The sequence below is a fragment of the Choloepus didactylus genome, chromosome 1, assembly GCF_015220235.1.
Source record: "Choloepus didactylus isolate mChoDid1 chromosome 1, mChoDid1.pri, whole genome shotgun sequence".
In the NCBI taxonomy this organism is placed as follows: domain Eukaryota; kingdom Metazoa; phylum Chordata; class Mammalia; order Pilosa; family Megalonychidae; genus Choloepus; species Choloepus didactylus.
The window spans coordinates 166,079,542-166,102,302 of NC_051307.1; the positions used below are offsets into that span (position 1 = coordinate 166,079,542).

The 22,761-nt window shown below is 35.8% G+C and overlaps 1 protein-coding gene across 4 annotated transcripts in view; it reads left to right on the top strand.

Annotated features, from left to right (window-relative positions):
• Positions 1-22,761, top strand: part of PIK3R4 (phosphoinositide-3-kinase regulatory subunit 4) — a 156,742-nt gene that overhangs the window by 47,468 nt on the left and 86,513 nt on the right. For all 4 annotated transcript variants that reach the window (XM_037845054.1, XM_037845036.1, XM_037845031.1 and 1 more), the window contains exons 6-7: positions 866-1,087; positions 20,365-20,538. In XM_037845054.1, the coding sequence (XP_037700982.1) occupies positions 866-1,087; positions 20,365-20,538 (396 nt within the window). The remainder of the gene's footprint in view (positions 1-865; positions 1,088-20,364; positions 20,539-22,761) is intronic.

Sequence of the window (22,761 nt, forward strand, 5' to 3'; positions counted from 1 at the left end):
CTCTTTTTTCTTAACAGGTTTTTAGTTAATGTTTGTTGAGTGACAGATACAATACTAAAATAATATACTAATGTCTGTTCCAAGATGTTCTTAGTTAAGAAAAATTGGAGAAGTCTAGTTTTCAGAGTTTTATTTTATACACAACTATAATGGTTCTGTTACTTGTAAGAATGGCACAATTTTAGATAGCATATTGTCTGAAGTTGAATATAATGTAATAATTTTGAATTTATAGGAGGAAGTATCAGAAAGGAAATCCTAGCTTTTTTCATGGAATTACTTGGAAAATAATACTGTCCTATCTTCTATAACTGGTAATAAATGCAAAGGGATGGGTGGAGAGTATTAGGAGATAGACTGGAGAAAAAGGCAGGGACCAGATCATGTAAAGCCTTGACTGTACTTGGCTGTGAATTTGAACACCAGTGTGTTTTCTAGCTTTCTAAAGTTTAACAAACCTATCTTTAAAAATATTTTCTGAAAGTATTGTCTGGTACTGTCAGATTATATCCTGAACCAATCCAGTATTTTGAAGTCCTTGATTAAGTCATCATATTGGGGCAATATGGTCTCCTTTCTGGTGTTTCTCCATAGTTTTCTCTTTCAGCCTGTAAAAGGAGCTTTTAAATTAGTGAGATAGTATAACCGTGCTTGTGGCATGTACTTATCAGGTTATTCTTCAGTTTATATTTCAGTTTCCTTTCCGTCCTTCAGAGCTTTGGATCATGGAAAAGCTTAGTGACTACAGACTTTCTATGGTGGCTTCTGTAATCATTCTGTTCCCTTGAAGAGTAAGAAAGGAGACTGGGTCTCTAGGTATGGGTGACAATTTTTACTTTCTGTATTTTTTTTTTTTTTTTTTCAGAACTCCAAGCCTTACATGAAATGGTCCAGCAGAAAGTTGTCACTTTGCTAAGTGACCCTGAAAATATTGTGAAACAAACTTTGATGGAAAATGGAATAACACGGCTTTGTGTATTCTTTGGACGTCAGAAAGCCAATGATGTCTTGTTGTCACACATGATTACTTTCCTAAATGATAAGAATGATTGGCATCTGCGTGGAGCTTTTTTTGATAGTATAGTTGGTATGTTTTTTGGTTTGTTTTAAAATTCATCTTTAAGATTTTGAATTATCTTCTCAGGTACTTCCCATTGATCTGAAATATAGGTGGTGATACTACCAAATTTCATTAACAATGAAATGAGTTCCTAGTATTTCTGTCTGTCTTCATGCTGCTTTTGGATGATATAATACATATTTTAACTGAGCAAGGGATTGGTTATTTAAACTGTGATACATCTATATGAAGGAATATTACTGTGTGGTCATTAAAAACTATATTTTAAAAGAATATTAATGACCTGAGAAAGTACTATAAAATATTGTGACTGAAGTAGGTTGTAAATGCACTTATATTATCATCCCAGTTATCTAAAGGTAACAGCAGAATTCATATGTTTATTTAAAAAGACTGTAATATACTAAAATGTTAATAGTTGTCTCTGTGCTGGGATCTTAGGTGATTGCTTTATTTATACTGTCCATGTTTAAGTTTTCTACAATGAACATGTATCACTTTTAGAAACAGAAATAGCAGTTAAAATATAATCATGGTTGAAGATCACCCTAATTAGAAAGAAAATGAAGTCTCATAAAGGCTTTGTTTTGTGCAAATTGATAATGTGTGAAAAATTAAGCAGCTTTGTGTTTTTTTTTTTTTTTTGTGGTCTTTTATTTCTTAATTTTCAGATTTATCTAAAGGAGACAGACACCTTGTATTTTATTTGCATGGCTCCTATTGTATTTAGATTCAAAATTAGAAATAAAGTGAACTTTGAGTAGGTTGTCACATGTGATTCAGGATTTTGTGTTTTTCTCTTTTGAATAATAACTGATTCCTTTACTTCCAAGTGTATTGGTTTTCTCAATTATGAAATATTATCTGCTAAAACCATGTTATGACTACCTAATCCCTTTTACTACTAATCTTTTTTACTTCATTTCCCACATGATTGTAACAGCTTGTCTTTACTGTAAAAGGTTTAAAAGACTAGTTTTTTTTACACTTTGGAAAGCTTGGCTAGTATCCAAACTTTCTTGTGAGATACTAAAAAGCTATAAGGCTTCACGTTTGATTCCCCATAATCTAGGAAAGTAACTGCTGTGAGATATGCAGTTGGATGTCTTTTAAAAAAAGATTGTAAAAAAAAGGAAAGGAGCTCATAAGGCAACAATATTGGTATTTCCGTAAATGCTATTCTGTAATGTTTTGGAAAAAAGTATACTTTCTACTTTTGAAAAGCTTTGAAATGGCCTGCTGTTCCTGCTTTGTTGCTACTGGAGATTGTTCATGTTACCTCTTCTTTTCAGATATATTTATTTATTACTATTATTTTTTCATAGTTTCTTGAAGTGTCTCATTCTTTCATCTTAGACTGATTCAGTTTCTGAATGTGGGATACTTTGCTTCTCTCATCTTTCTGTCATTTTTGCTCATTTTTTCTTCAAAATAATCTTATTTTAATTTCTTTCTCCGGAAAAGGTGGCTCTTAGACCTTCCCTTATGTCTTTACGCATGTCTTTACATTAGATCTTTTTTCATTTTAAAGTAATTTTCATTGTTTTGTTTGTTTATAAAGGTGATACATGCTTGCTGTAGACAATTTGGAACATGCAAAATTCAAGAAGAAAACAAATCACCTATAATCCTACAACCCATGTACAACCTCTACTAATGCTTTGGTATTTTTTCTGATTAGTCTTCTCCTTCTCTTTCTATCCTGTCTATCCTGTTGTGTTATATATACTAAGAGGCACCACTGTGTAGTAGTAGTAGCACATAATGTGGAGTCAAACTTTGAGTTCAAGTTCTGGCTTTGTTACTTTCTTGCTGTGGTTGTTGGAAAAATCATTTAATCTTTTCTGTGTCTTAGTTTCCTTATCTGTAAACTGGGGATATTATAATAATAGTATCTACCTCATTGGCTTGTTGTGAAGATAAATTGAATTAACACATGTAATCCTCTCTGGCACATAAATATGTGTTACGTATATATTAGGTTACTTATTTATTTATTCATTGGAATAAAATGAATGAACCTTGAGGATATTATGTCATATGAAATAAGCCAGATACAAAATGACAAATTTGTAACACTAATGTAAACTAATTAGAATGAGCAAACCTTTGGAGTTAAAATTTAGAGTATAAGTTACTAGGAGAATGAGGGTAGAGAATAGAATTAAGCTGATGCTTAATTTGTAGGTTGATTGTAAATGTTTGGAAATAGAGGTGATGGTAGTACATTACTGTGAGTGTAACTAACAGTGCTGAATTATGGGTGTGATTATGGTTGAAAGGGGAGTTTAGTTTCGTGTATGTCACTAGAAAGAATGCTAGAAGATAAAACGTGGGACTGTATAACATAGTGAACCTTGTTTTGTATGATGACTGTGGTTAATTGTAAAAATATAACAGTGTTCTTACATGAACTAGAACAAATGTCTGCCAGTATTACAAGGTATTGATAATAGGGTGGTATAGGGGAAAAATACAGCTAATGCAAACTATGCAATATAGTTAACAGTAACATTATAATATTCTTTCACCAAGTATAGCAAAGCTTTGAGAACAGTGCTAAGTATCAATAATAGGGGGGTTCATTCATGTTGTCCCTTGCATCAGGACTTCATTCCTTCTTACAGCTGAATTATATTTCATCGTATGGATATACTACATTTTGTTTATCCATTCATCAGTTGTTTGGCACTTGGGTTGTTTCCATCTTTTGGCAGTTGTGAATAATGTTGCTGTGAATATCATTGTGCAGATGTCTGTTCATGTCCCTGCTTTCAGTTCTTCTGAGTATATACCTAGTAGTGGGATTCCCAGATCGTATGGCAGTTCTATACTTAGCTTCCTGAGGAACCATCAAACTGTCTTCCACAGTGGCTACACCATTTTACGTTCCCACTAGCAGTGAAAGAATGTTCCTATTTCTCCACATCCTCTCCAACACTTGTAGTTTCCTATGTGTTTAATAGCAGCCATTCTAGTAGGTGTAAGATGATATCTTATTATGTTTTTGATTTGTGTTTCCCTAATAGTGATGTTGAACATCTTTTCATGTGCTTTTTAGCCATTTGTATTTCCTCTTTGGAAAAAGGTCTATTCATGTCTTTTGCCCTTTTTTTAAAATGATATTTTATTGAGATATATTCATACAGCATAGAAACCATCTGGAGTACACAATCACGATATCATCACTTGATTGTGCATTCAGCCCCATGATCAAATTTAGAATATCTTGTTTACTCCAGAAAAGAAATAGAAATAAAAAAGAAAACCCTAATCTTCCCATATACCCCATATTATTGACCCATAGTGTTGGTATGGTTCATTTGTTACTACTGATGAAAGAGTATTAAAATATTACTGTTAACCATAGTCCATAGTTTGCAATAGGTACATTTTCCCCTATAAACACCTCTATTATTAACTCCTTATAATAGTGTCATACATCTGCTCTAGTTCATGAAAGAATTTTTTTTTATTTATACAGTTAATATGGGATATTGTCCACCACAAGATTCAGTGTTACATATTCCCATGTTTTAACTTTCTTTGTTCTGGTGACATACATGACTCTAAAGTTCCCCTTCCCACCACACTTACACACCATTCAACCCTGTTAATTGTTCTCACAATAACATGCTGCCATCACCTCTATTTCCAGATGTTTAAGTTCACCCTAGTTAAATATTAAACAACCACTCCCAATTCTGTAGCCTTGTTCTATATCCTCGTAACCTATATTCTATATTATCTATGAGTTTACATATAATAATTAGTACATATCAGTGAGATCATAAAATATTTGTCCTTTTGTATCTGACTTATTTCACTTAACATAATGTCCTCAGGGTTTATCTATGTTGTCATATGCTTCAGGACTGCATTCCTTCTTACTGCTGGATAATACTCCACCATATGTTTATACCACATTTTGTTTATCCATTCATCGGTTGATGGACACTTGGATTGTTTCCATCTTTTGGCAGTTGTGAATAATGCCACTATGAACATCGGTGTGCAAATGTCTGTTAATGTCCCTGCTTTCAGGTCTTCCAGGTATATCCTGAGTAGCAGGATTGCCCAGTCATAAGGCAATGCTATTCTTAGCTTCCTAAGGAACTGCCAAACCATCCACAGCAGCTGTACTATTTTACATTCCCATCAGCAGTGAATGTGTTGCTATTTCTCCACATCTTCTCCAACACTTTTAGTTGCCTTTCTGTTTAATAGTGACTATTCTAGTAGTTGTGAGATGATATCTCATTGTGGTTTCCCCAGTTGCTAGTTATATTGAGCCTCTTCTCATGTGCATTTTAGCCATTTGTATTTCCTCTTTGGAAAAAGGTCTATTATGTCTTTTGTCCATTTAAAAAAATTTTTTTTCCTTTTTGTTCTTGAGTTGTACAATTGATTTCTTCATATATTCTGGATATTAAATCCTTACTTCATATGTGGTTTCCAAATATATTCTCCCATTGAGTAGGCTGCCTTTTCACCTTTTCAACAGTCTTTTGAAGCCCCAAAGTCTTCAGTTTTGAGGAGGTCTCATTTATCTATTTTTTTTCTTTTGTTGGGTGTGCTTTTGGTGTCAAGTCTAAGAAATCGCCGCCTACCACAAGATCTTGGAAGATGCCTCCTACGTTTCCTCTAGGAGTTTTATGGTACTTTCTCTTATATGTAGGTCTTTGATCCTTTTTGAGTTAATCTTTATATAAGGTGTGAGATAGGGGTCATCTTTCATTCTGATATGGATATTCAGGTCTCCCAGCAACATTTGTTGAAGAGTGTTCTGTCCCAGTGTAGTGGACTTGGCAGGTGTGTAGAAGATCAATTGACTATGGATGTGCTGGTCCATTTCTGAACTCTCAATTCAGACCATTGATCAGTGTCTAGCCTTATTCCAGTGCCATGCTGTTTTGACATCTGTAGCTTTGTAATATGCTTTAAATTCAGGAAGTGTGAGTCCTCTAACTTTCTTCTTTCCAAGATGTTTTTGGCTATTCAGGGCCCCTTTTCAAGTAATTTGATGATTTGCTTTTCCATTTATGCAAAGTAGATTATTGAAATTTTGATTGAGATTGTGCTGAATCTGTAAATCAGTTTGGGTAGAATTCACATCTTAACTATATTCAGTCTTCTGATTCATGAATACGGAATGTCCTTCCATTTATTTAGGTCTTCTTTGATTTGTTTTAGTAATGGTTTGTAGTTTTCTTTGTACAGGTCCTTTACATCCTTGTTTAAATTCATCCCTAGATATTTGATTCTTTTAGTTGCTTTGCTATTGTAAATGGAATTTTTTTGTTGATTTCCTCCTCAGATTGCTCATTACTAGTGTATAGAAACACTACTGATTTTTGAATGTTGATCATGTGTTCTGCCTCTTTGCTGAACTCATTTATTAACTCTAGTTGTTCTGTTGTAGATTTTTTTTGGATTTTCTAAATGTGGGATCATGTCATCTGCAAATACTTCTTCCTTTGTGATTTGGATGCCTTTTATTTCTTTTTCTTGCGTAATTGCTCTAGCTGGGACTTCTAGAACAGTGTTGAATAACATTGTTGACAGTGGGCATCCTGGTCTTGTTCCTGATCTTAGAGGGAAAGCTTTCAGTCTTTCACCATTGAATATGATGTTAATGGCAAGTTTTACATATATCCCCTTTATCATGTTGAGGAAATTTCCCTCTATTCCTATCTTTCAAAGAGTTTTTATCAAGAAAGGATGCTGGACTTTGTCAAATGCCTTTCCTGCATCAATTGATAAGGTCATGTAGGTTTTCCCCATTGATTTGTTAATGTGGTGTATTACATTAGTTGATTTTCTTGTGTTTGAATCACCTTGCATACCTGGGATAAAACCTACTTGGTCCATGGTGTATAATTCTTTTAATGTGCTGTTGGCTTCCATTTGCAAGCATTTTTTTTTTTTGAAGATTTCTGCATCTATATTCATTAGAGAGATTGGTCTGTAATTTTCCTTTCTTGTAGTATCTTTATCAGGCTTTGGTATTAGGGTAATGTTGGCCTCATAAAATGAGTTAGGTAGTAGTCCCTCCTTTTCAGTGTTTTGGAAGAGTTTGAGCAGGTTTGATATTAATTCTTCCTGGAATGATTGGTAGAATTCACCTGTGAAGCCATCTTGGCTTGGGCCTGTTTTTATTGGGAGGTTTTTGATGACTATTTAATCTCTCTACTTGTGGTTGGTTTGTTGAGGTCTTCTGTTTCTTCTAGAGTAGGCGTGGATTATTCATGTTCTTCTAGGAAATTGTCCATTTCATCGAAGTTGTCTCGTTTGTTAGCATACAGTTGTTCATAGTATCTTATGATCTTTTTTATTTCTGTGGGGTCAGAAATAATGTCCCCCCCTCTCATTTTTAATTTTATTTGCATCTTCTTTTTTTCTTTGTCAGTCTACCTATGTGTTTGTCAATTTTACTGATTTTCTGAAATAACCAACTTTTGGTTTTGTTGATTTTCTCTTGCTATTTATTCTGTTTCGCTTATTTCTACTCTAATCTTTGTTATTTCTTTCTTTCCGCTTGTTTTGTCATTAGTTTCCTGTTCTTTTTCTAGTTTTTCCAGGTGTGCAATTAGATTTTCAATTTTATTGTTTCTTCTTTTTTAATGTAGGTGTTTAGGGCTGTGCATTTCTCAGCACTGACTTCATTACATCCCATAAGTTTTGATATGTTGTGTTCTCCTTTTAATTCCTCTCAAGATATCTACTAATTTCTCTTGTAATTTCTTCTATGATCCACTGATTGAGTGTGTTCTTTAACCTCCATATGTTTGTGAGTTTTCCAGTCTTCCATCTGTTATTGATTTACATTTTCATTCCATTGTGATCAGAGAAAGTGCTTTATATAATTTCAGTCTTTAAAAATTTATTGAGACTTGTTTCGTGGCTCAACATATGGTCTGTCTTGGAAAATGATCCTTGAGCACTTGAGAAGAATGTATATCCTGCTGTTTTGGGAAACAATGTTCTGTAAGTGTCTGTTAGGTCTAGTTCATTTATCACATTATATAGGTTCTTTGTTTCCTTATTGATCCTGTGTCTAGATGTTCTGTCTATTGATGAGAGTGTTATGTTCAATTCTCCTAATACCATTGCAGAGAAGTCTGTTACTCCCTTCATTCTTGCCAGTGTTTGTTTGCCTCATGTATTTTGTGGCACCTTGGTTAGGTGCATAAATATTTATGATTGTTATTTCTTCTTGGTAGATTGTCCTTTTTATTAATATATAGTGTCCTTTGTCTCTTTTAATAGTTTTGCGCTTACAGTCTGCGTTGTCCAATATTGGTATAGCTACCCCGGTTCTTTTCTGGTTACTGTTTGTGTAGCATATCTTTTTCCATTCTTTCAGATTCAGCCTATTTGTATATTTGGGTCTAAGGTGAATCTCTTGTAGACGGTTTATAGATAAATCATATTTTTCTGTCCATTCTGCTAATCTGTGTCTTTTGATTGGACCGTTTAATTCATTAACATTCAATGTTATTACTGTAAAGGCAGTACTTTTTTTTTTTAACCATTCTATACTTTTGCTTTAATGTATCTTTTATTATTTTTTCTTTTTCTTTACTCTTTTAGTTAACCTTACTGATAATCATTATTTCTACACTCTCCTCCAAGCCTCTCTCTGATGTTTTCCTTTTAGCCTGTAGTATTCCCTTTAGTATTTCTTGTATAGTTGGTCTCTTGTGGATGCATTCTCTTAGTTTCTTTGTATCTGTGAATATTTTAATCTCTCCCTCATTTTTGAAGGATAGCTTTGCCAGATAAAGGATTCCTGGCTGGCAGTTTTTTTTGTTCAGTACCTTAAATATATAATACCTCTGCCTTCTCACCTCCATCATTTCTGGTGAGAAATCAGAACTTAGTCTTATTGAGTGTTTCTTGTTTCTGATGAATCACTCTTCTCTTGCTGCTTTCAGAATTCCTTCTTTGTTATTCACATTTGACATTCTGATTAGTATGTGTCTTGGAGTAGGTCTATTAGGATTTATTCTGCTGGGAAGACGTTGGAGTATGCTGTGCTTCCCCCTTTTCTTGCAGAACTGCCACCCTTCAGCAAACAGTTCTTAATGGCCCCTAGAAGTTACTATGTCTCTCAGTCAGTCCAACTTCTAAACCTGCTGGGAGCAGCCTTTAAACACAGGCTACTGCCTGCTTATCTCTCCTGGGCAGGTTGAAACTTTAGTTGTCCTTGGAGCTAGAATCCATCAATCTAAATTTCCTAATCAAAAGCTGCAATCACTGTTCTTGGGAGAGAGGGCTTCTGTTTCCAGCTGGGCAGTGGCTCCCAAGGCAGCTTGCTGTGTCTGTGGGGGATGGGCACCAGGCTTCACAGCATGGAGAGACCTACCCACAGATCTTCACTGTAGTTTATCAGTCTTTTCCTTCTGCTCTCCCTTGGATGATGTACAGTGTTTTTCTGGTCTCTGGAGCCCCCCAAACAGTTGTTTCAGACAGTTCTTGCTCTGGAGGATGCACTGAATTCTAGCACTCCGTACTCTGCTGTCTTGGGAAAAGTGAAAAAAACAAAAACAAAAAAACTATGTTCCTTCTTAACCTTATTATTATCTTATTATTTTCTTGAACCCTTTTCTGGTAACAAATACTGTAAGTCATTTTTGTGTCATTAAAATTCTGTGAAACCATAATTTAATAATTCCAAATTATTCCATTATGTAGTTTTTCCAAATTTATTTAACCCTTCCTTTGGATATTTTTGTTATTTTCATTCTTTCTTCGAGCATATATTATGGAAATAATCTTTTTACATAAATATTTGTTCCTGATTATTTTCTCAGGATAGAAGTATAAAATTTTAATTACTAGGTTAAAGAATATGAATATATTTTAAAAATCTTGACACATTTTATAAACTTTGCAAAAACACATCATTTTTTACTCTTATCAGCATTGTTTTACAGTGCTGAACACCCTTGCCAGCATGGAATAGCCTTTACTTAATATTTGACTGTTGGTAGGGTAAAATGATAATTTGTTTTGATGTATATTTCTTTGCTTACCAGTGAAGTTGAAGAAACATTCTCATGTTGAATACTTATTCCTATTTATTATTCTATGAATTTTTAAATTTATTATTTTGGACCATTTTTTTCTGAGGGGACTATTTATGCTTTTCTTGTTGAGTTTTTTTGAGCCTTTTATACATTAAGAACATTAAGTAACTTTATGTTTTCTATGGCAAAAACTTTTCCTGGGTTGTTCTTTAAACTCCATTTTTAGTTTTTGTGGTTTTTAAACAGATTTTATAGAGTCAGCTGATTCAATCTTTTGGTTTTTGATTTTTTAAAAATTTTGTGCTTAAAGTCTTTTTGCCATTCCAGATATAAGGTTAATAATGTGTTGTGTGCTCATCTTTTTTTTTAATGTTTTATTTTCATACTTAAATGTTTAATTGATCTTTTTTTTTTTTTTTTTTTTTTTTAAATCATCATTTTATTGGGATATATTCACATACCACGCAGTCATACAAAACAAATTGTACTTTCGATTGTTTACAGTACCATTACATAGTTGTACATTCATCACCTAAATCAATCCCTGACACCTTCATTAGCACACACACAAAAATAACAAGAATAATAATTAGAGTGAAAAAGAGCAATTGAAGTAAAAAAGAACACTAGGTACCTTTGTCTGTTTGTTTGCTTCCCCTACTTTTCTACACATCGATCCATAAACTAGACAAAGTGGAGTTTGGTCCTTATGGCATTCCCAATCCCACTGTCACCCCTCATAAGCTACATTTTTATACAACTGTCTTCGAGATTCATGGGTTCTGGGTTGTAGTTTAATAGTTTCAGGTATCCACCACCAGCTACCCCAATTCTTTAGAACCTAAAAAAGGTTGTCTAAAGTGTGCGTAAGAGTGCCCACCAGAGTGATCTCTCGGCTCGTTTTGGAATCTCTCTGCCACTGAAGCTTATTTCATTTCCTTTCACATCCCCCTTTTGGTCAAGAAGATGTTCTCCATCCCACGATGCCAGGTCTACATTCCTCCCCGGGAGTCATATTCCACGTTGCCAGGGAGATTCACTCCCCTGGGTGTCTGATCCCACGTAGGGGGGAGGGCAGTGATTTCACCTTTCAAGTTGGCTTAGCCAGAGAGAGAGGGCCACATCTGAGCAACAAAGAGGCATTCAGGAGGAGACTCTTAGGCACAAATACAGGGAGGCCTAGCCTCTCCTTTGCAGCAACCGTCTTCCCAAGGGTAAAACTTATGGTAGAGGGCTCAACCCATCAAACCACCAGTCCCCTATGTCTGTGGTCATGTTAGCAACCATGGAGGTGGGGTAGGCGAATACCCCTGCATTCTCCACCGGCTCCTCACGGGGGCACTACATCGTTTTTTTTTTTTTTTTTTTTTTTTTCCTTGTTTGTCTTTTTTCTTTCTTTTTTTTTTTTAACTTTCCCTTCTTTTTTCAAATCAACTGTATGAAAAAAAAAGTTAAAAAGAAAACAAACATACAATAAAAGAACATTTCAAAGAGACCATAGCAAGGGAGTAAGAAAAAGACAACTAACCTAAGATAACTGCTTAACTTCCAACATGTTCCTACTTTACCCCAAGAAAGTTACATACTATAGCAACATTTCAGTGAACTTGTTCCTACTACATCCATCAGAAATTAACAGACCATAGTCATTTCTGGGCATCCCCAGAACGTTAAATAGCTTATCTGTTCTTCTTGGATTATTGTTCCCCCTTCCTTAATTGCTCTCTACTGCTAGTTCCCCTACATTCTACATTATAAACCATTTGTTTTACATTTTGCAAAGTTCACATTAGTGGTAGCATATAATATTTCTCTTTTTGTGCCTGGCTTATTTCGCTCAGCATTATGTCTTCAAGGTTCATCCATGTTGTCATATGTTTCACCAGATCATTCCTTCTTACTGCCGCGTAGTATTCCATCGTGTGTATATACCACATTTTATTTATCCACTCATCTGTTGATGGACATTTGGGTTGTTTCCATCTCTTGGCAATTGTGAATAATGCTGCTATGAACATTGGCGTGCAGATATCTGTTCGTGTCACTGCTTTCCGATCTTCCGGGTATATCCCGAGAAGTGCAATCGCTGGATCGAATGGTAGCTCTATCTCTAGTTTTCTAAGGAACTGCCAGACTGACTTCCAGAGTGGCTGAACCATTATACAGTCCCACCAACAATGAATAAGAGTTCCAATTTCTCCACATCCCCTCCAGCATTTGTAGTTTCCTGTTTGTTTAATGGCAGCCATTCTAACCGGTGTTAGATGGTATCTCATTGTGGTCTTAATTTGCATCTCTCTAATAGCTAGTGAAGCTGAACATTTTTTCATGTGTTTCTTGGCCATTTGTATTTCCTCTTCAGAGAACTGTCTTTTCATATCTTTTGCCCATTTTATAATTGGGCTGTCTGTACTATTGTCATTGAGTTGTAGGATTTCTTTGTATATGCAAGATATCAGTCTTTTGTCAGATACATGGTTTCCAAAAATTTTTTCCCATTGAGTTGGCTGCCTCTTTACCTTTTTGAGAAATTCCTTTGAGGTGCAGAAACTTCTAAGCTTGAGGAGTTCCCATTTATCTATTTTCTCTTTTGTTGCTTGTGCTTTGGGTGTAAAGTCTAGGAAGTGGCCTCCTAATACAAGGTCTTGAAGATGTTTTCCTACATTATCTTCTAGGAGTTTAATGGTACTTTCTTTTCTATTGAGATCTTTGGTCCATTTTGAGTTAATTTTTGTGTAGGGGGTGAGGTAGGGGTCCTCTTTCATTCTTTTGGATATGGATATCCAACTCTCCCAGCCCCATTTGTTGAAAAGACCATTATGGCTCAGTTCGGTGACTTTGGGGGCCTTATCAAAGATCAGTCGGCCATAGATCTGAGGGTCTATCTCTGAATTCTCAATTCGATTCCATTGATCTATATGTCTATCTTTGTGCCAGTACCATGCTGTTTTGGCAACTGTGGCTTTATAATAAGCTTCAAAGTCAGGGAGTGTAAGTCCTCCCACTTCGTTTTTCTTTTTTAAAGTGTCTTTAGCAATTCGAGGCATCTTCCCTTTCCAAATAAATTTGATAACTAGCTTTTCCAAGTCTGCAAAGTAGGTTGTTGGAATTTTGATTGGGATTGCATTGAATCTGTAGATGAGTTTGGGTAGAATTGACATCTTAATGACATTTAGCCTTCCTATCCATGAACATGGAATATTTTTCCATCTTTTAAGGTCCCCTTCTATTTCTTTTAGTAGAGTTATGTAGTTTTCTTTGTATAGGTCTTTTACATCTTTGGTTAAGTTTATTCTAGGTACTTGATTTTTTTAGTTGCTATTGAAAATGGTATCTTTTTCTTGAGTGTCTCTTCAGTTTGTTCATTTCTAGCATATAGAAACATTACTGACTTATGTGCATTAATCTTGTATCCCGCTACTTTGCTAAATTTGTTTATTAGCTCTAGTAGGTATATCGTTGATTTCTCAGGGTTTTCTAGATATAAGATCATATCATCTGCAAACAATGACAGTTTTACTTCTTCTTTTCCAATTTGGATGCCTTTTATTTCTTTGTCTTGCCGGATTGCCCTGGCTAGCACTTCCAGCACAATGTTGAATAACAGTGGTGACAGCGGGCATCCTTGTCTTGTTCCTGATCTTAGAGGGAAGGCTTTCAGTCTCTCACCATTGAGTACTATGCTGGCTGTGGGTTTCTCATATATGCTCTTTATCATGTTGAGGAAGTTTCCTTCAATTCCTATCTTTTGAAGTGTTTTTATCAAAAAGGGATGTTGGATTTTGTCAAATGCTTTTTCAGCATCTATTGAGATGATCAATTGATTTTTCCCTTTCGAGTTTTTAATGTGTTGTAATACATTGATTGATTTTCTTATGTTGAACCATCCTTGCATGCCTGGAATGAACCCCACTTGGTCATGGTGTATGATTTTTTTAATGTGTCTTTGGATTCGATTTGCAAGTATTTTGTTGAGGATTTTTGCATCTATATTCATTAGGGAGATTGGCCGGTAGTTTTCCTTTTTTGTAGCATCTTTGCCTGGTTTTGGTATTAGATTGATGTTAGCTTCATAAAATGAATTAGGTAGTGTTCCATTTTTTTCAATGTTTTGAAAGAGTTTGAGTAAGATTGGTGTCAGTTCTTTCTGGAAAGTTTGGTAGAATTCCCCTGTGAAGCCATCTGGCCCTGGGCATTTATTTGTGGGAAGATTTTTGATGACTGATTGGATCTCTTTGCTTGTGATGGGTTGGTTGAGGTCTTCTATTTCTTCTCTGGTCAGTCTAGGTTGTTCATATGTTTCCAGGAAATTGTCCATTTCTTCTACATTATCCAGTTTGTTGCCATACAGTTGTTCATAATATCCTCTTATAATTTTTTTAATTTCTTCAGGATCTGCAGTTATGTCACCTTTTTCATTCATTATTTTGTTTATATGGGTCTTCTCTCTTTTTGATTTTGTCAGTCTAGCTAGGGGCTTGTCAATCTTGTTGATCTTCTCAAAGAACCAACTTTTGGTGATATTTATCCTTTCTATTGTTTTTTTGTTCTCTATGTCATTTATTTCTGCTTTAATCCTTGTTATTTCTTTTCTTGTACTTGGTTTAGGATTGGTTTGCTGTTCATTTTCTAGCTTCTTCAGTTGATCCATTAGTTCTTTGATTTTGGCTCTTTCTTCCTTTTTAATATATGCGTTTAGTGCTATAAATTTCCCCCTTAGCACTGCTTTTGCTGCATCCCATAGGTTTGGTATGTTGTGTTCTCATTTTCATTCGTCTCTATATATTTAGCAATTTCTCTTGCTATTTCTTCTTTAACCCACTGATTGTTTAGGAGTGTGTTGTTTAACCTCCAGGTATTTGTGAATTTTCTAAGTCTCTGATGGTTATTGACTTCTAATTGTATTCCATTGTGGTCAGAGAATGTGCTTTGAATAATTTCAATCTTTTTAAATTTATTGAGGCTTGTTTTATGTCCCAGCATATGATCTATTCTGGAGAAAGTTCCGTGAGCACTAGAAAAGTATGTGTATCCTGTTGATTTGGGATGTAATGTCCTGTAGATGTCTGTTAAATCTAATTCATTTATCAGATTGTTTAGGTTTTCAGTTTCCTTATTGGTCTTCTGTCTGGTTGATCTATCTATAGGAGAGAGTGATGTGTTGAAGTCTCCCACAATTATTGTGGAAACATCAATTGCTTCCTTTAGTTTTGCCAATGTTTCTCTCATGTATTTTGTGGCACCTTGATTGGGTGCATAGACATTTACGATTGTTATTTCTTCTTGCTGAATTGCCCCTTTTATTAGTATGTAGTGGCCTTCTTTGTCTCTCAAAACATCCCTGCATTTGAAGTCTATTTTATCTGAGATTAATATTGCTACACCTGCTTTCTTTTGGCTGTAGCTTGCATGAAATATTTTTTTCCATCCTTTCACTTTCAGTTTCTTTGTGTCCCTGTGTCTAAGATGAGTCTCTTGTATGCAACATATTGATGGTTCATTTTTTTTGATCCATTCTGCGAATCTATATCTTTTAATTGGGGAGTTTAATCCATTTACATTCAACGTTAAAACCGTGAAGGCATTTCTTGAATCGGCCATCTTATCCTTTGGATTATGTTTGCCATATTTTTCCCTCTCTCTATTAATATCCTTTATTGTACCCATACCGAATCTCTTTAGTACTGAACCTTTCTCCAAGTCTCTCTGTCCTGTCTTTGTTTCTCTGTCTGTAGGGCTCCCTTTAGTATCTCCAGTAGGGCAGGTCTCTTGTTAGCAAATTCTCTCAGCATTTCTTTGTCTGTGAAAAATTTAAGCTCTCCCTCAAATTTGAAGGAGAGCTTTGCTGGATAAAGTATTCTTGGCTGGAAATTCCTCTCACTCAGAATTTTAAATATATCGTGCCACTGCCTTCTCGCCTCCATGGTGGCTGCTGAGTAGTCACTACTTAGTCTTATGCTGTTTCCTTTGTATGTGGTGAATTGCTTTTCTCTTGCTGCTTTCAGAACTTGCTCCTTCTCTTCTATGTTTGACAGTGTGATCAGTATATGTCTCGGAGTGGGTTTTTTTGGATTTATTCTATTTGGAGTTCGCTGAGCATTTATGATTTGTGTATTTATGTTGTTTAGAAGATTTGGGAAGTTTTCCCCAACAATTTCTTTGAATACTCTTCCTAGACCTTTACCCTTTTCTTCCCCTTCTGGGACACCAATGAGTCTTATATTTGGACGTTTCATATTATCTATCATATCCCTGAGGTCCATTTCGAGTTTTTCAATTTTTTTCCCCATTCTTTCTTTTATGTTTTCATTTTCCAATCTGTCATCTTCCAGGTCACTGATTCGTTGTTCAACTTCCTCTAGTCTTGTACTATGAGTGTCCAGAATCTTTTTAATTTGGTCAACAGTTTCTTTAATTTCCATAAGATCATCCATTTTTTTATTTAGTCTTGCAATGTCTTCTTTATGCTCTTCTAGGGTCTTCTTGATTTCCTTCATATCCCGTACTAGGGTCTCATTGTTCATTTTTAGTTCTTTGAGTAGCTGCTCTAGGTGTGTCTCTTCTGGTCTTTTGATTTGGGTGCTTGGGCTTGGGTTATCCATATCGTCTGGTTTTTTCATATGCTTTATAATTTTCTGTTGTTTTTGGCCTCGTGGCATTTGCTGACCTTGATAGGGTTCTTTTAGGGTTTGTAGACCAGTTGAAGTCCTTATCTCTAATTTATCAGATCTACAGCTTCGTGGAGTACACTTTCTCTAACTAACCAGCAGGTGGCGTCCACGAGCCACCTGTTCTCCACAAGCCAGATCTCCCCTGCTTAGCCTTTTTGGTGAGTGGGGGAGTGAGTCTTGTGGGGCCCAATTGGTGTCCCAAGCTTGCGTGTGTAGTTGGTGTTGCCTGCCCTGTATGTGGGGCGTGTTTCTGGGCAGTCGGGGAGGGGGGGTGGCCCTAACAATCAAATCTCCCTGATGATCCTAGAGTTTTAAAGCTACTGCAATAGTCTAATCCTTCAGTTCAGTCCTGCCACAGTTTGTCTCTGCCACTGACCCACAAGTCTTTGGTATTGGCGTATGGCTCCTGAGACTTGCAAGTGGGCCCCTCTTCCAGGCTGTGCACCCCGGGTCCTCTGTTGAGGGATGACTGTGCTATGTCGCAGGTGAGTGCCGTCCCCTCAGGGCAGTTCTGGGCTGCTGGGCTGTGTTGGGAGGCTCCCAGTCTGCTCAAATGATGGCTGAATGGGGCTCTGTTAATTCACACTGCTCCCCCTTCCCAGCTCTGGGACATTCAGCTGAGGTTGCAGGGAAGGCTAATGTCCACGCCCAGTTTTGTGGTGTGTGCCTGTTATTTGAAGCACTTCCGTCACACTGGGTTGTCTGGGGTAGCTCTGGGCTATGGGGCTGGCGATGGGCAGGAGTGTTTCCTGTCCACCAGGATGGTGGCTGTGAGCGGACACCCCCCTTTTCTTGGGAAGTTGTGTTGTTTAGTGAATTTTCTCAGCCACTGGATTATTGCCTTTTGTCTCAGAGCTCTCTTAGTTCTGCTCTTGACTTGACGTGTCCAAATTTCAATTCTTTGAAGCTTTCTGTATTGAGCTTCTTAGAGTAATTGTTTTAGAAAAAGCAAAAAGGATTTAAAAAAAAAAAAAAAAAAAAAAAAAAAAAAAAAAAAAACACGGCCCTCCTCAGAGATCTAATGGGTTATTGAAATGCTAATAGACAAAGCAACCAGGGCCATTAAGGAAAAGTGCCCAGGGCAGAGAGATCAGCCTTGCTTCGGGATTTGCATATGCGCCTCAAGGCCTGATCTCCGCCCTTCCCCTTTCTGTGTTCACCAGAACTCTAAAAATCCTCTGCTTTTATTTTGGAGTTTTTCGTGTTGTTTTTTTTCTATGCCTGTCTCCTCTCTGCTGGGCTGGCTGCTCTCAGAGTCTCTGGTGTCTGGCCTCAGTCTATCTATGGTTGGAGTTTGAATCAGTAGAATGAGTTTCCGGTAAGAGCAGCCACTGCAATTCTCCCTTCTCCTTCCTGGAGCTGACAGCCCCTCCTCCCCCGGGACTGAGCCTGGCAGGGAGGGGCGCGGGTCCCCTGGCCGCAAAAACTTACAGATTTCGCTGATCTCAGCAGTTCCACGTTTTCATGAGTGTTGTATGAAGTATGCCCAAAGACAGATTGCTCTGTGGTGTCCAGTCCACGCAGTTCCTGGCTTTTTACCTACTTTCCTGGAGGAGTAACTAAAACATACAGCTCACCAGTCTGCCATCTTGCCCCGCCTCCCCCTAATTGATCTTTATTGTAGGGTATGATATGAGGTGATTTCGTTTTTCTTTTGAGAAAAATAGCCAATTTTCCCAACACTATTTATTGAATATTTCATTTTTTCCCCATTCCATTGTGAAGCTTTCTTTATCATACGTAGCATGCTTGTTAAACATAGCAGCCCTAGCAATCCCAGTTTTCTGGGGTTACCTGTTCTCATCTATTGCTTTCTTTATTCTTGTATTCATAGTCTGCTCTCTATTCTTATACCCATATCATATTTTAACTATTATATATTTATAATGAACTTTAGTGTCTGGTAGGGTGGGTTCCCCAGATATCACTTTTCTTTTCTAAAATATTTTTAACTATTTTAGTTATTTGTACATTTCAGTTTGTAACATTCATAACTGTAATCCTCTGTAATTTTAGGTAGTAATTTTCCTTTTATTAAAGAAAAAATTTTCTAAAATTATTTTTTCAATTATAGGGGAAACATGCTTTTGTGAACTATTTTGAAATTATTTAAAATTTATAAAGTAATGTATAGAAAACAATAGTTGGACTTTTCACAAGGACCTACTGTGGTTTGTGTTTTTGGTTTGGTGTCCTCAGGTGATTATAGCCATATATCTAAACAGTATTTTCATACTATTGTTTTTCAGATTATCAACTTCAGACTTTATCTCTTGACTTCTTTCTATACCAGATGAAGATTAACTTATTCAGACCATACCCTGATCCTTCTTCCACTCTCATTGTTTGAGATGTAGATCACTTGTTTTTAGCACTTTAGTTTATTGTGTTTTTATAACTTTAAATAATTAAATTATTTGTTACTGATTGAATTCTGATTTGTACTGTAAGGACATTAGTGCCCCTTTCTTTCTCTCTGCCTCTCTCATCTGTATTTTTGTTAGTTGATAATTCAACTAATCCATTGTCATAGGTGATAATATTTACATTCTCTTCTGTAATAATAATAAATTTTTCTGTGCTTTGTATTGATTCTGAGAGTTCAGAAGAAAATTAACATGATTATAGTGTGTAAGTTTTATTGACTCTAGAGTCAGTGGTGTACTATAGTTATATTTCCTTCATCACAGTTACAATGTCATGACCCTTCTACTGCTTGATGAGAAAGTTTATAGTATCAAGGTCAGTGGATCTCCTTTTCTCTACTGATTTCTAAAAACATAGCTTATTTTAATTTATTTCATGTTTAGACCATGACTTTCTTGAACCATTTTTTGCTTGCTCTGGATTTTCAGATTTGTCTTCCTTTTATACAAAAGAGTATAATATGCTTTCTTCACCATATCTATATTATCTATTCTTTCCTATGAATTTAATTTGTTGCTTAGCTATTCCATTCTTCGTCTTAATGACACTCTTGACATTTTTTGGCTTTTAGTCCTAATTTGGGCTGATTGATCTCTGATCTTTGTTAATGATCATCTTCTTTTCCCACTTGAACTCCTGGGTTAGCATTTTGTACATTCTGCATCTTCCTCCTAGTTTTCCAGAGACATCCTCAGAAAACATTTTTAGATAGGAATACATAGGAAGTAAACCTCTGTAGTCCTTGCATGTCTTTGAAATGACTTTTTTTGGTCCCATATTTAATTGACAGTTTGACTGGATATGGAGTTTCTTTCATAACTTTGAAGGTATAGCTCTGTTGTTTTCTAGCCTCCATTTTTGCTGAAGATCATCTGTTGCCAGTCTTATTCTCCTTCCTTTTTAGGACATCTGTGTTTTTCTTTCTGTAAGTTCCTAGGATCTTGTCTTTTCTTTTGTGTCCCCAAAATTCTTGATGATTTGCTTTGGTGTGGGTCTTTTTTCACTTGATTTGCTGGATAGGGAGTGCAAGTGCTCTCTTTCCTGGATCACTGCTCAATATGTTTGGCTTTTTGATTAATTTTATTGTTTTACTCAATGGCATTTTGTGCTTTCCAGCATCAAATAATCATGTAATGTTACTTCTCTTTTTTAGGTGTTGCTGCCTATGTTGGCTGGCAGAGCTCATCAATTCTCAAACCCCTGTTACAACAAGGTCTTAGTGATGCTGAGGAATTTGTTATAGTGAAGGCTCTTAATGCCCTTACCTGTATGTGCCAGTTAGGGCTGCTACAGAAGCCCCATGTCTACGAATTTGCCAGTGATATTGGTAAGTTTTTGTTTCTTAAAATTATGATTGGATAATGGGGGTGCGAATTGAAGTAATAACTGGCTGAGCTTTGGAAAATTCTAGGCAATATAGAGTTAGAATTTCAACCTTGTCTCTCCTGTTGATTGTGTGTGTGTGTATGTGCACTTGTAGGTTTGTGGGAGACAGATAGACAGACAAACAGGAGCATTTGGTCCTTCAAATCAGATTGGAAAATATCTGTTTTTATCTGTGTTTTTGTCTTTACAACCCTTGCAAAATGAAGGTTATTTATTTATTTAATATGATATGTGTAGAGACTTGATTGCTCTGAAGGTTAAACTTATTTTTTGAACACTTGACCTCCAGTCAGAGTTGAAAATTGGATGTGGAGGAATGTCTGTGACATCTGTTATTGCATTGATTGTCTGTTAAAAATTCATAATATTAAAGTTGCTACTGTTATTAATTCAATGAAAGGAATGAATCCCTTGACCCTAGTAGCATTTATCTATTTCCCTCAAACTTTTAAAATTCAAGCCTTGCTATGTAGCATATTTTATCCTCTGTGTCACATCTTATCTGTTAACATCCAAATTGGCCAAAGCAAGTAACATGACTGAGCCAAAAGCAAGGGGCAGGGAAGTACCCTTTGTCCACCATGAGCTGATGGCAAGGGTATGGTTTTGTTAATGCTCTTATACAGGGAAGTAAAGAATCGGAACCAATGATTTAGTCTAATACTTTGCCAAACTCCTCTCAAGCCATTATGAGTTTAGCTACTTCCTGGACATTTTTCAGTGTTCTTCCCTAGGCCTTACTGTTCCTTTTGTCAAAGTGAATATCTCCTAGCCCTACCTTGTTGAAAAGAACAGAGCTTCAGTATGTTGGTAAAGCCATCAAAACCTTCTTGTGTAATCTGAAGAACTTTGGAGTGAGATTTTTTTCTTTTTTATTAGAGCAGTTGTAGGTTTAAAGAAAAATCATTCAGAAAGTACAGAGTTCCCACATGTCCCCCTCTTACACACAGTTTTCCCTATTATTAACATTTCATATTAGTGTGGTACCTTTGTTACAATTGATGAAACAGTATTATTATAATTATACTATAGCCCATAGTTAATGTTAGGGTTCACTCTTTGTCTTGTACAGTTCTATGTATTTTTTTAATGCTGTTTACTTATATATAGTCTAAAATTTCCCATAATGTCGAGTTTCAAATATACTTTTCAGTGGTGTTAATTTTATTTTTAAAATTGTGCTTCCATCACCACCTTCCATTGCCAAAACCTTTCCCTCACCTCAGATAGAAACTCTGTACCAATTAAGCATTAGTACCATATACTCTACCCCCACCTGAGCTCTAGTGACCTGTATTCTAGTTTCTGACTTCAAGATACTTTCATATTCTACTTACTTCATACAAGTGATATCATATGATACTTGTCCTTTCATGCCTGGCTTATTCATTAACATGATATCTTTAAGGTTCGTCCATGTTGTAGCATGCATCAAAACTACTGTCCTTTTTACAGCTGAATGATCCTCTGTTGTGTGTATATACCATATTTTGTTTATCCATCCATTTGTTGATGAACACTTGGTTGTTTCTACATTTTGGCAATTGTGAATTATGCTGCTATGAGCATCACTGTGCAAATATATCTCTGTTCAAGTCCCTGCATTCAGTTCTTTTAGGTATATACCTAAAAGTAGGATTGATGGGCCATATGGTAATTCTATACTTAACTTTTTGAGTAACTGCTGAACTGTTTTCCATAGTGGCTACGTCATTTTTAAAATTAGTTTTTATTATCTTTTATTAGGGAAGTTGTAGGTTTATAGAAAAATCATGCAGAAAATAGAGTTCCCATTTACATACCCCCATTTTTAATATTTTGCATCAGCGTGGAACATTTGTTACAATTGATAAGACAATTTATTATAATTGTACTATTATCTATAGTCTGTAGTTTATATTAGATTTCACTGTGTTTTACAGTCCTATGGTTTTTTTTTTTTTAATATTTATTCTAGTGTATGTATACTACCTAAAATTTCCCCTTTAAACCACATTCAGATATGTAAATCATTGGTGTTGATTATTTTCACAATGTTTTTTTCAAAATGATTTTGGCTATTTGGGGCTTCTTACCCTTCCATATGAACTCGATAACTGGCGTTTCCAGTTCTGCAAAACAGGCTGTGGAGTGTTGATTGGGATTACGTTGAATCTGTAAAACA